The 13,897-nt window shown below is 35.9% G+C and overlaps 1 protein-coding gene across 6 annotated transcripts in view; it reads right to left on the bottom strand.

Moving 5' to 3' along the window:
- The window catches only part of USP9X (ubiquitin specific peptidase 9 X-linked), a 113,888-nt gene that overhangs the window by 56,148 nt on the left and 43,843 nt on the right, over positions 1 to 13,897 (bottom strand). For 4 of the 6 annotated variants that reach the window (XM_066249801.1, XM_066249802.1, XM_066249800.1 and 1 more), the window contains 5 exons: positions 11,401 to 11,553; positions 10,016 to 10,120; positions 7,572 to 7,778; positions 5,846 to 5,982; positions 3,470 to 3,618 (listed from right to left, as the gene is read on the bottom strand). In XM_066249801.1, coding sequence (XP_066105898.1) covers positions 3,470 to 3,618; positions 5,846 to 5,982; positions 7,572 to 7,778; positions 10,016 to 10,120; positions 11,401 to 11,553 — 751 coding nt within the window. The remainder of the gene's footprint in view (positions 1 to 3,469; positions 3,619 to 5,845; positions 5,983 to 7,571; positions 7,779 to 10,015; positions 10,121 to 11,400; positions 11,554 to 13,897) is intronic. The other 2 variants (XM_066249803.1, XM_066249805.1) reach the window with 1 other exon arrangement.

Below are 13,897 nucleotides of genomic sequence, written 5' to 3'. Positions count from 1 at the left end.
AAAAAGTAAAGAAAGCAAGCTGGGATTTTTATAGGGATTGTATCCAATCTGTAGTTTAACCTGCAGAGTACTGCCATCTTAAACAATATTGTCTTCCAGCACAAACATGGGGTATCTTTCTGTTCACTTAGATCTTTAATTTCCCTGTTTTGTAGTTTTCAGTGTACAAATTTTGTATTTAAGTATTAAGTACTTAATTTTCTTAAAAAGCTATCATAAATGGAATTATTTTCTTATGTACTGAGCAATGTTTTCACCTGCCCCAACTCCTGCTTTCATTATTTCTGAGTGGGTGGGCTTAATACATATGCATAGCATTCCTGATCCCCCCCAAGGGTTGACTGTGATCACAGAAGAGCTTATTTTGACTGCCTCTTTATCTAGCTCTGTCAAAATTCTGGTTGCTCTGCTGTTTTACTTGTTAATGAGTACATGGAGCTACAAGCACCCTCTCCAAATTGCTCGTCACCAAAACTTCCACTGGTTCCGATAATACCCTTAAGAATGGTATGCTCTGGTCCAAATAAAGCCAGTCCCTTCAAGTCTATCTGCTGAGCTCTTCATCCTCACAGCTTATCTCTCCCTCTAAGCAGAAACACTGAATAGTGGCAATACAGCAGGCAGCTTTTCCCAGAGTGATCCTTCTGTAACTGTGAGTAGGCACAGAGTAGGACAAGGAGTCTCAGTCTTCTCTCCCAATGACTACCTAGAATAGAGCTCCTGTACCATAGGACAGGGGAAGATAAGGAATGCCAACAGCTTGCCCCTGCTGTTGTGGAGACATAGCTCTAGACTGGCAGCTGTGGAAAGAAAAATGAGTTGGGATTTGTACCCAATATATAAGAACTCTCATAACTCAAAAGTTAAATATAATCTAATTAAGAAACGGGCAGAGGATCTGTATAGACATTTCAACATAATTCTTTGAACACTTTCTTACTTTCTGAAATGACATGTTCAAGGATCATCTTGTAATTTCCCTGCACCAGTCCTGGAAATAGCCATTACTCCAGAGCACTAAACACTGTTAATAAAATGGTCATTAGCCTTTAAAAAAATTTTTTTTTCACAAAGAACCAATATAGACTTAACAGCACTTCATAACTATAGGAATGAGCCAGAGGTACTGAAAAAGACTAGCTGAAGATCTTTATCTTAACACAAAGCACAGTCTGTGAATGACTATCAAGGAAATACTTTTACTGCGAGGTAGGGGGGTAGGGGGGTGTTCTTAAAACTGCTGGTTTTGAATATAAAAAGACTGGAAAGAGGTTAACTGATGAAAGTGGCAGTCCTAAGAAAACACTACGAAAATGTGATTTAAATAAAATGATGACAAGTCCTCCAACTCTATCCAGAAACCAAGAAAAATGGTAAATAAAACTTTCAGTAAGTGTTCAGTTAGTACAATGGTGATACTACCAATGAGGTAAAACTTGAGTGAAAACTGAAAAATTGTTTTTAAATCTGTTGAATACACATTTAATAAAAAACTTTTAAAGAATTACTTGTTAAGCACCAGTGCCTGAAGGCACTAGTAGTATAGTAAGACCACATGAGTAAATACTGTTGAGAATTTTAGTAAGTATGTTACTTTATCTCAATAACATTAAAAAAGGAGGTAGAAGCAGGTGATTATACTACTGAGGAAATGTTTTCCAAAGCTGAAGGTTCTAGTAATGAAATATGGGTATGACAAATAATTAACATTAATGAAATAGTTATCAGAAATTGAGAATGTCAGTTAACTGTGGAAGTCTGATATCCTCCTGAAATATGTCTCATACTTAATGAGATCCATGTAACACTTTTATTATACTTTAAAATTGCAAATTCAGAAATTGGTGGTCAATATTGCCATAGAAGTGATTTAATGCTGTGAAGTTTATTTTAGTAACAAAATTTTACTGCCTTAAAAATACTTCCCCCCACATTTAAATATCTATAGACTGATCAGTATTAATAAGAGTACTCTACAGTGGAGGAAAAGTTATCAAAGCTAGGAGAAACAAAAGGTGTGGTGTAAATAATTCAGGGGCACATATCAATAGCAACAAAATCTCAAAAGCTTACTATGTGCTAGGCATCATATTAGCTAAGTAACTTGCCCAACGTCAAATGACTGCAGATTCACATCTCTTACTTTGAAGAGACCCAGACAATATAAGGAAGAGAAATTGAAGACTGTTAACATTCTGGTGACCATTAAATTGAGATGAAGCAATTACTAATATGGAATTTAATTAAAATGGAACAGAAAATTCTAGTAAGTCTGAACTGCACACGTACCATCTCCTGACTGCCCTATTATCAGGGTTCTTAACCTCTGACAATGAATTAAACACCACAATATAAATGAAGCAAATAAAAATCTGCGTTCACAGCACATGATTTATATGGCTCTATTATAGAGGCAGGATTGAATTGGCATTTATGAGGACTATGTACCATTAAGAGTAATCATAATCAGTTATGTTAAACTGAGTCCATATGCTTGAGTGCTTAGGTATACTACATACAAACATCTTGTGCCTCTCTCAGAATTTGATTGCATTTCATACAGAATATAACACACATGGTCCTATGCTTATGTTAACCAGATTGTTCTATCATGATGCTTAGAAAGAATGGAAATGAAAAAAAGATCATTGCCTGGTGCCTCTCAGCTCCCTGACGCTTAGGATTGCTTATCTAGCTCCATAATAGATATAAAAGGCTAAGAGTGGTATGTTCAATTCTATCTTTAATACAGGTAATATACAGTTTATTCCTATGACTTTAAAAATAAACTTGAACCTAACAGTTTTTTTGGTTTCCTTGGGGGAGAGCATGAATTTGGCATAACACAAGAGGAGTATGTACTAAGAAAACATCTTTAACACAAATATTCAAACATAACTATCAGAGGGCAAAAGAGCATCAAAACAGAGCTTCACATATAGCAGGCACTTAAACACTAGCTATTAAAACAGGAAACTTTACAGTAACAAGTTTAAACAAATTCACACTTTGAAAACCAATGTAAACACGTCAATTCTTATAGCCATGCATCTCTCTACTTGTGAATGTTTAATTTATAAATCCATACACTTTGAAACATGGATTTAGGATTATAAAAGAACTAGAATATATACAAGAATAGACTTAGACCAAAAATTTTTCTTGAAAAGATAATGAAATATAATGGTGGTGGTAGTAAGGAAACAAAGGTTGAAAATGAATCAAGTACAAACCTAAGAAGGAAATAACTAACTGTAGTAAAGGCAGGCACAGCCCTCTGGCAGGGAAGAAAAACAAAATCAACTTACTAAAGAGCCTTGAAATGTTGGCCGGGAGTTTAAGTGTGTGTAAGAGGAAAGCAGCTTAACAGTGTGTAAGAGGAAAGTGACAGTGGATCATAAGCTTAAAAAAAACAAAACATGGAAGGAAAGTTGCTGTTATTTCCCATAAGTTAGCTTATAACACATACCTCTCGCATACAGTCTCATGCTTTCCATGTAAGTTGCAAGATTTTCTGCTACCAAAGTAACTAGGGCATGATTGTGCTGAAGTTGATTGATTAAGTCATGGCGATAAAATACATGTGGACTTCGCTGAGTTTGACTGAAACGAGAAGAACTTAATAATATAATTAGGTAATTAATTCTGTTGGAATCAAGAACTTATATAACCTAAATTCTTAACTATTAATTTAAAAACTTAAAATGGGTTCTTTCATTACAGAATTAAGCCTTTGTTGATTTATTTAATGGCAAGCAATTCAATCCCTCAAAAAATAAGACACTCCATTATTATTTTACACAAAAAAATACATTAATATTCTCCAATATCACAACAATGGGAGTCTACTACAATAATTGATTTCTACTTCCATATTATAGTAGTACCAAAGCATTTAAGTTTACATAACTATTTCCAGAATTATAAAACAGAAATATTCCTTGCCAGATTAGAACCACAAAGATTATGTTATAATTATAATAAAAAATTTAATTTAAAAAATGTTTTCAGGCCTGACCAGGTGGTGGCACAGTGACTGAAGTGTCAACCTGGGACACTGAGGACCCAGGTTCAAAACCCCAAGTTAGCCAGCTTGAGCTCAGGGTCACCAGCTTGAGCATGGGATCACTGGTTTGGCTGGAGCTTCCCCCCACCCCGCCCCCATCAAGGCACTTTAGAGAAGCAATCAATGAACAACTAAGAGTGCCGCCAACTATGAGCTGATGCTTATCTCTCTCCTGTCTGCCTCTGCCTCTCTCTCCCTTCCCCACAGTGCACTTAAAAAAACAAACCATTTAATGTACATTCTGAGATCGTTGGTTTGAAGCTAAGTCAGCCCATACATATCACCAGAAAAAGACATCTGGTTCCCTTCCAACATTTTATGCCACCTTCACTGAAACTAACACTCTCATAGCAATTACTATTCCAGTGGAGATGAGGCCACTGTTTCTTGGGAGAGTACATAAACTACTGCCATCTTTCGGAATCAAATTAATGAACTCATTTTGAGAAAGGCAAAAAAGATTCCACAGAGTGAGCCAATCAAAATGTCCCTCAAGAGGTCGCCGGTTCGAAACCCTGGGCTTGCCTGGTCAAGGCACATATGGGAGTTGATGCTTCCAGCTCCTCCCCACCTTCTCTCTCTGTCTCTCCTCTCTTTCTCCCCCCTCCCCTCTAAAAAAAAAATGTCCCTCAAATCAATGCTACTTGTTATTAAGACATGTCTAAATTTTCTCCACAGTTTATCCATACATAGCTTTTCTGATTCCACAGTATTTTTCTAGCCTTGAGGAAAAACAAAACAAGTTCACTTGTTAAAAATAAAATATGTGGCCTTTTCTATGTTAGGAACAATCATAATGATCTACAGTTGTAAAGGATCTTGGCAATCATTTAACTTTATACATATAAGAAAAATACGGTACATTTATTTCTTCTTTTAATTTTTCCATTGACTTCAGAGAGAAAAGAGAAGCACAAATTTGTTGTTTCATTTAATTGCTCCACTTAGTTGTGTACTCTTTTATCACTTCTCCTACATGTCCTGACAAGGGGTCGAACCCATGACCTCTGGAGTGCCAGGAAGACACTTTTATCCACCAAGCCAGGGCCAAAAATACATTTTTTTTAAATGTAGAGAATATTTACAAAATCATGACTAATTAGACACAAGAGTCACAATGCAGGAATCCTGACTCCACTGTGTATATTCTCTTCGTATTATGCCTACCTCTTTCTCCCCACATTATTTTTCCTTTTCATGCTATCAGTTCCAACTCCAAAACCAAATGATACAAGGAATTATAGTAACGAGAATTTGGCAAGTAATATATTTAAAGACAGCTGTTTACCAAAAATTTAGCTAAGATAAAACATAAAATTTAAGTGACAATTTATCTTGTCATCTTTTACTATTTAAACATACTTGCAGTCTAATCTTTGAAATTAACTTTGAAACTAGTAATAATAGGATTTACTTTAAAAACTTCTGTAGTATGTTTCAAAGTTAATAAATTGTTAAGTATTTTCAGAGTGAATTAACTAAAAAAACAATAAAGTCTGTAAGAAATGCATAGGCCACGAAACTGTGTAGCATACTTGCTATAAATAAGAAATAATTCTGAACCAGGAACCTGAAGTTCTAACACACATCACTTAAATTTAACTTCAGTAAAATCAAGGAGGTGGATATGATAAAGCAATCTTTTCTTCCAAACAAACCCTTCTCTTAGCCCATGACCCCAATCTAACTTTACTTAAGTTTGCTTTTACCAACTGATAATGCTGTTTCTTTTCAAAATACATAAATAAAAATATTGAAATGTTCTGTCAAAAGTCTTACCTCAAATTTTGAGGCGCTTCACCAAACAAACTACAAATTTCTCTAATTTGTTTCAGTGCGGGGATGACCCATTTGTCGTTTGTACGAAGTTCTTCTATAAAGCGATCTATCCACTGAATCTTCTGTGTGTCACGGTCCTGAAACAATTTCAGTGTTTTATATAGGTCAATACTCAAAAGAATTACACCTTCAAATTACTTTGAGAATTACAAAATAGAGCTACTCTTGTCAGATTAGCAGCACAAACTGCTAAGTTAACTGCAGTAAAGAGATTAGTAATTTTAAAAGTTGCCTTAAGTACATTTTCATTTCATATTAACTATCAAAACTCCAAAAAGTAAAACACCATTATGAAAGCTCAATATAACATGAACTCAGCTGTACCTACAAATGTATAGATACTGAGCTGAGAATTAGGCACAATGACAAAAACTTTGATTTTTAAAAAATTTGCCAGAAAGTTGGCATTTAGCTTTACCCAATGTTTCAGTTTTACCATATAATAAAACACAGCAATAAAATATAATAACCCTGCTTGTTACACTACACAGGTTTAAGTATACTGAACATTGAGAATTTATATTTTTACCAAGAAAATTACCAGAAATCAAAATTAAGGACATGTCCACATACACACAAGGAGAAAAAGGGATAGAAACATGTAAGCACAGTTAAAAATTAATGTTGTAAAGTCCAAGTTATTTTACCTCTCGTACCTTATTTTACTTTGCACCACCCCAAGTCAATAGTAATCAGAAATGCAGATCTGTGTACTTAATTTTAAGTTTGGATTATTTTTTGGTGAGTCTCCATTTAATGAACTAATTTAAACTCAAGGCTCTTGTTACTATTTTTTTTAGATTTTATTTATTTATTTTAGAGAGAGGAGAGAGGGAAAGAGGGAGAGAGAGAGAAAGAGAAAGGAAGAAAGTTAGGGAGGAGCAGGAAGCATCAACTCCCTTATGTGCCTTGACCAAGCGAGCCCAGGGTTTTGAACCAGTGACTTCAGCATTCCAGGTGGATGCTTTATTCCCTGTGCCACCACAGGTCAGGCCGCTCTTGTTACTTTTTGATATATTAAATAAATACTTAACGAACTGTCACAAGCCAACTACAGTTTAAACTGAGTAGCATCTGAATCATATACAACTACTTGAGATAATTTCTTTGCTCTTAAATTTCAGTTTATCAGTGTAGCAAATAGTTTTAATAAGTGAGAATTAGTTATTCAGCAATGTTCATACTTGAATTAAAAGGATACATATTCTATAAGTTAGAATGCAAGGAAGCTGTTGTGTAATTTGTTCTTAGGGAAGGCATTAAATATTTTATTGTTTAGGAAATTTTATTTATTAATTTATTAACTTCCCTATTACCAAAGAAAACCTAACTTCTCTTAGCTTTAACGTTCCTGCACAGCTTTAATGTACCTCATGATCTATGTATTTAAAACTGGTATTTTAGTACCATACATTTAACAATACTAAAATTATATAACCTGTGTTGATTATATTGCCTTTCTCCCAATGAGACTGAATTGCTTTTCAGATGATACACAGAACTGACATAGTGACCTAAGAAGAGACAAACTTACCTGAAGAAAAAAAGTCAATTCTTGAAGATGACTTCAAAAATAATGTTAAACTAACCTGAAACTACTCTGTATCTAAGCCACCCTAACTGTCAAGAAGGGTAACAAAAAATGAGCAAAGCAGCACACCCTTACCTGGGAGCAACTATAATCTAGTATTTTTATGTGAGCACTGAGAGCCAGGTCCATGATGTCTACAGGCACATCATCACTGTGAGCCAGATTCCACAGGAGGTTCAATACTTTGTGTGCCATCACACCATCTTTATCATCTTCTGCAAGGCGACGTATCAGCTCAAGCAGTTTCTCACGTTGCTTTTTACTTGCATTTGTCCAACTTGCCTAGAAAAAAAAATTTTAATGACATGAAAACAACACATTTATTTCTCACTGCTTAAATTGTCACCAGATTAACCATATTAATCAGAAAAACATAGCTGAACAGAGAATTACTCAAAGTGGTATCTGAGAGAATAGGAAGAAATACCTTAATTGGTCTAGAGTGGAAGCCAATAACTGGTATTATTATTTTTCTTCTATTCTAAAACACACATCAAGAAAGGTACAAATATATACTATTATTACAGAACATAATATAAACACCTGTGTAAACTATTATCCAGGTCAAAAATTACACATTAGACAAGTAACACTCCAGAAGCCTGCTGGGCCTATTTCTGAAGTTTATGTTACTGCAATCAAGGCATGTGAATTCTTGTGATTTTATTTCTTTAATCAAAAAATGTTTTTTGGCCGTGGCTGGTTGGTTCAGCGGTAGAGCGTTGGCCTGGCGTGCGGGGGACCCGGGTTCGATTCCCGGCCAGGGCACATAGGAGAAGCGCCCATTTGCTTCTCCACCCTCCCTCCTTCCTCTCTGTCTCTCTCTTCCCCTCCTGCAGCCAAGGCTCCGTTGGAGCAAAGATGGCCCGGGCGCTGGGGATGGCTCCTTGGCCTCTGCCCCAGGCGCTAGAGTGGCTCTGGTTGCGGCAGAGAGAAGCCCCGGAGGGGCAGAGCATCGCCCCCTGGTGGGGAGAGCGTTGCCCCTGGTGGGCGTGCCGGGTGGATCCCGGTCGGGTGCATGCGGGAGTCTGTCTGTCTGTCTGTCTCTCCCCGTTTCCAGCTTCAGAAAAATACAAAGTTTTTTAACCTTGATTGTCGAGAGACACAAAGGAGGGGAGGGAGGACACAAAGGAGGGGAGGGAGGACAAAAAGGAGGGGAGGGAAGAAGAGAGAGCAAAAGGGAGGGTGAAGAGGGGAGATGAGAGAGAGAAGTACCAACTCGTTCCACTTAGTTCTGTAGTTATTGCTTCTCATATATGTGCCCTGACACAGGATTGAACATGCACCTCGGTATGCTGGGATGGTGCTTTATCCACTAAACAACCTGGCCAGGGCTATTCCTTTCTTTAGCTTTTTGTTTAGACTCATTCGTATGACTGAGTTACTCAAATGTGCTCATTTTCATTATTGTAAAGTGTTTCATTATATAAAAATTTCTCAATTTATTTGTCCATTCTACACAGCAGTTTTTTGCCATTACAAATAATCCTGGTACAGATGTTGGCTTTGTATACTGGTGCACATATGCATGGATTTCTCTAGAGCAGTGTTTTCAAACTGCTGGTCCATGAAAAAGTTAACCACCCTGATATTATATAAAGGTTATTAGACCCAATGATCTTAGTTGAATTCACTTATGCTTGGGGATTTCTGCCTTAGCAGTCCCTGAAAAAATTACCCTATTTTCACAGGTCTCCAAATGTAAAAAGGTTGAAAACCACTTCTCTAGAGCATAAAGTCAGAAGTCAAATTGATGAGTCATGATAATCTTACACTTTTCCAGAAATACCAACTATTTTCCCAACTGGTTGTAGCAACTTATGTTCCCACCAGCAGTCAGTATACTATAACTGTTATTTTTAACAAGACACCTGATTTAATGTCAGTAGTAGAAAGAACATCTTCTCCTTTGTGTTCACTGTCATAAGGTCTTGTGTTCTTATCCACAAATTCAGCAACCATTGCTTTTACAAAACCAAAACTAGCAACTGGAGAGAGGCCACTACACAATAAGGCCTTTAAAAGTTTATGATGGCAGCTATGATTGTAGGGGCTCCTGGGCTATCTTAGGAATGACATTTCCTTTAAGTCCATGACTTAATTTCTAATTTGCCTGTGTATATCAATCCTAGAATGCCAAGGTATTGGCAATCCCTTCCTGTCTGCTCTTTATTTTTCTTTTCATCACAATTAATCATCCCTCCCTGAGGTCCTATAGCTCTCTTGAACCTATAATAAAAATATAACTGCTAGGGTAAAGAAATACAAATAACCTAAGGGGTTTTTTTTTTGGAGGGGGGGTAAATGGGGGGCAGAAAGATTCCTTATTTATGAGTGCTATTACTACAAAAAAGAAACACCAAGTTCTCATTGAAAAGAAAACAATGGCCAATTCCTACATACCAGAAATTGTTAAATGATTTTTATTTAAGTATTTATTGGCTAGAATAAAATATAAGAACCGATCAATTAAATCTATTAAAAATAAAATGGTACTACTTTACTATGTTAACTATTACCTTAAAGCAATCAAAAAGATGATCGAGTTGCTCAGGAGAAAAATCCCACGCCAACTTTGCCAGCAGGTCATGTACATTCTTCACAATGGCTTCATGCTTTCCTGCCTGTTGAAAAAAAACAAAGAAAATCATAGTACACCAGAATTTGAACAGTAGGTAAGTAGTGTATACTGCCTGCTGACAACTATTAATAAAGTATTCCAATCTCCATCTCCATAAACATAAAAAAAATCATAACATAAAACTTTCATCTAAAACCTGACAACTCAATTTCTTCTATACATGGTTAATGTATACTTTGAGAATCCATGTGAACCATTCATTATTGAATGTGCCAATTTTAATACTGCAAGTAGAAGAAAAACAAAGTACACCATGGTATTGTTTCAAAACTGGAACCATAAGTATTTACAAGCAAAACTGAATGTTTTCTTTGTTTCTATACACTCAAAAAACAAAGCTTTGGCCCTGGCCGGTTGGCTCAGCGGTAGAGCGTCGGCCTAGCGTGCGGAGGACCAGGGTTCGATTCCGGCCAGGGCACACAGGAGAAGCGCCCATTTGCTTCTCCACCCCTCCACCGCGCTTTCCCTCTCTGTCTCTCTCTTCCCCTCCCGCAGCCAAGGCTCCATTGGAGCAAAGATGGCCCGGGCGCTGGGGATGGCTCTGTGGCCTCTGCCCCAGGTGCTAGAGTGGCTCTGGTCGCAACATGGCGACGCCCAGGATGGGCAGAGCATCGCCCCTGGTGGGCGTGCCGGGTGGATCCCGGTAGGGCGCATGCGGGAGTCTGTCTGGCTGTCTCTCCCTGTTTCCAGCTTCAGAAAAATGAAAAAACAAAAAAAAAAAACAAAAAAAAAAAACAAAGCTTTGTAATCTGGAATTCACTAATAACTTCACAGGTGCTCCATGTGTAGAAATTTGTCATTAAGATAAGCAAAAGAATCATAAGTTTCCAGCTCTGAAACCAAAAAGGTCACTTCTCTTCTCTGGAAAAAGCTATAAATCCTTATAGATTTTTATACTCTAGTGATTTAACTCTCCTGACATTGAGTTTTTCTTTGTATTAAGTTTACAAAAGAAACCAATTACAGATGTCTTGTACCCCTCCCTCCATGGATATTCCCTTATTTTACTGTTTGCCTCTTTTTTAAAAAAACTACCTAAAAGTTACCAAATACATCCAGTAGATAATGTAACATTTCTATTCTAAAAATTATTGCCTATTTCAAAACGATTCCTGACAGGATTTCTGTAAACAAGCATTTAAACATCATACTAGAAATCATATAATATAAGCCTTCAACCCATTTCACAACTGTTTCATTTCCTTAGTTTTTATAGCATCTTTTCTTTTGAAAACCAAATAGCCACTATTTCACATTCCTTACCTGTGCTGCCCAGATATTATCAAGATCTTGTAAGGTCAGAGCTTTTTCTTTGATGACAAAACGAAGAATCTTCTCTAGCTTTTCTACATACTGTGGTTGATGAAGACTATCACGTAAAACTATGGATAAGATATTGTTCTGCTGTATCCATTCCTAAATAAAATTCAGAAACTTGTTTCAAAGCAGAAACAAACACAGAAGCTTTAAAAAATACAAATTAATAGGAATTAAAAACCACAAAACACAATATACTAATGTAATATGCTTATGGTTGTTTCAATGCAAAATCATGAAAAATAGCAATAATTTCATGGAACTTAATTTTGTACACACAGAAATGCTTCCATAAATTAGAAATAGTGAAATCATTAAAAAGGACTTACTCCAACACTTTTTCAAAAAAATAAAATGTTATTAGTGCAGCAATCACCATGGTTTGGACAGGGTAGGTACAGAACCCATTTAAGGATCTTTGGATTCCTTATACTAGTTTTGATTTGGGTGAAATGGTACTGTTTTTATGTTATGCTTTTATTTATCAAAAAAATTTACTATCATTCCCTATCCATTAGCTGTTCAATCATCCAAACAATCCCAAGGAGGAATAAATTATCTTATTAAAGGAAAAAAATAGACTTGGAAGTGTTAGAACTGAAATCTAAATCAAGGTTGCATTGCATGCTTCCCACATCTGTGTTCCTATAACACTATTATGCTATGTTGCTTGAACAGCATTTATTTATTACTATCTTTACCTATAGGAGAAAATTCTAACTCATGAACCAAAAGGTAAAAGTCCACAGACACTGTATGACTTTATAGTATTCAACTTAATGAGAATAAAAAGTATTTCACTCCAAAATGTGCTAGAGAAGTACACTTTTCAGCTGGTAACAGTCCACTTTTAATTCTAATCTGTTGCAGGCTGATATTTTTATAATATAATATTTTTAAAATATAAAATGTGGCAATATCAAATTCATACAAAAGTTTCTCAAAATGTAATGCCATTTCCTATAATCATCTAGGACTGACAACATTTCAGGGACCAGAACCAGATCTTGAACCCTTATAAGTAGCTCTATGCTCAACTTCCCACAAAGTGGCCAAATTACATACACAAAACCTTTTGTCTACCACCTAAATCCCTAACAGAGGGTCAATATCTCGGCATCCTCTACATACCTTTTATCACATTCTAATCATTCTCCACAATTAAGATGACCTTGAGAACAAGGACAGTTTTTGTCTTGGCAGTGCTGTCAGACAGTATGCACTAAAGTTATGCAACCAATCTTTTTAAAGTGGCATTCTTCATTTTAAAAGTACAATATAACAAAAGCAAAAATAAGAAGTGAGACTACATCAAACTAAAAAGTTTCTATATCGAAAAGGAAACTATCAACAAAACTAAGAGGCAACCTACTGAATGGGAGAAAAAAACTGCAAATCATAACTGATTAGGAGCTGATAGTCAAAATATATTTAAAAAAACTCATACAACTCCATAACAAAAAAACAACAACCAAAAAACAACTTAAAAATGGGCTGGAGATCTAAATAGACATTTTCCCAAAGACAACATACAGATGGCCAACAAGTATGAAAAGATGCTCTACATTAATCATCAGGGAAATGCAAATCAAAACCACAATGAGGTATTACCTCACACCTATTTAAATGGCTATTATCAAAACAGACAACAAACAACAGTCTTGGCCAAGATATGAAGAAAAGGGAACCTATATATACTGTTGGTGGGAATGTAAATTTGTGCTACCAGTTTGGAAAACAGTATGAAAGTTCATTAAAAACAGAACCACCAGCCCTGGCTGGGTCGCCCAGTGGATAAAGTGTCATTTCAGTGCACCAAGGTCACAGGTTCACTCACACACACACACACACACATACAAACACATACACACAACTACCATACTATCCAGTAATCCTACTACAGGATATATATGTCCAAAAGAAATGAAATCAGTTATCTTAGAAAGATACCTGCACAACAGTCAAGATACTGAATAATCTCATTGCCCATGGACTGATGAATGGATAAACTGTGGTACATACAGACACTGGAATATTAATGGGCCATTAAAAAGAATGAAATCTTGTCATTTGTGACAACACGGATGAACCATGGCAGCACGATGTTAAATACAATAAGCTAAACAAAACAAACAAAAAAACTACAAAAATAAGCTCACAGAGACCAGATTGGTGGCTGCAAGAGGCAGAGGGTGAGAGGAATGAACTGTTTACCTTTTTAAAAAATAAATTGAGTAAAAAAATTTTTTAATTATAAGCAGTATTAAATAGCAATAAGAAAATATAACATATACAAATATGCATGATAAATAAAAGTTGCCTAAACTTTCAAAGTCAAAATGATATAAATGTAAGAGCTTAAGTTCTTAAAATGATAAACTAATTCAAATGTAGATCTTATTCCAGCAATTATTATTTCCTATTTTACCATATTTAAGTAGAG

This window comes from Saccopteryx bilineata, chromosome X (genome assembly GCF_036850765.1).
Source record: "Saccopteryx bilineata isolate mSacBil1 chromosome X, mSacBil1_pri_phased_curated, whole genome shotgun sequence".
NCBI lineage: Eukaryota > Metazoa > Chordata > Mammalia > Chiroptera > Emballonuridae > Saccopteryx > Saccopteryx bilineata.
The sequence above is the reverse complement of the archived record's forward strand: the minus strand, read 5'-3'. Positions and strand labels throughout refer to the sequence as shown.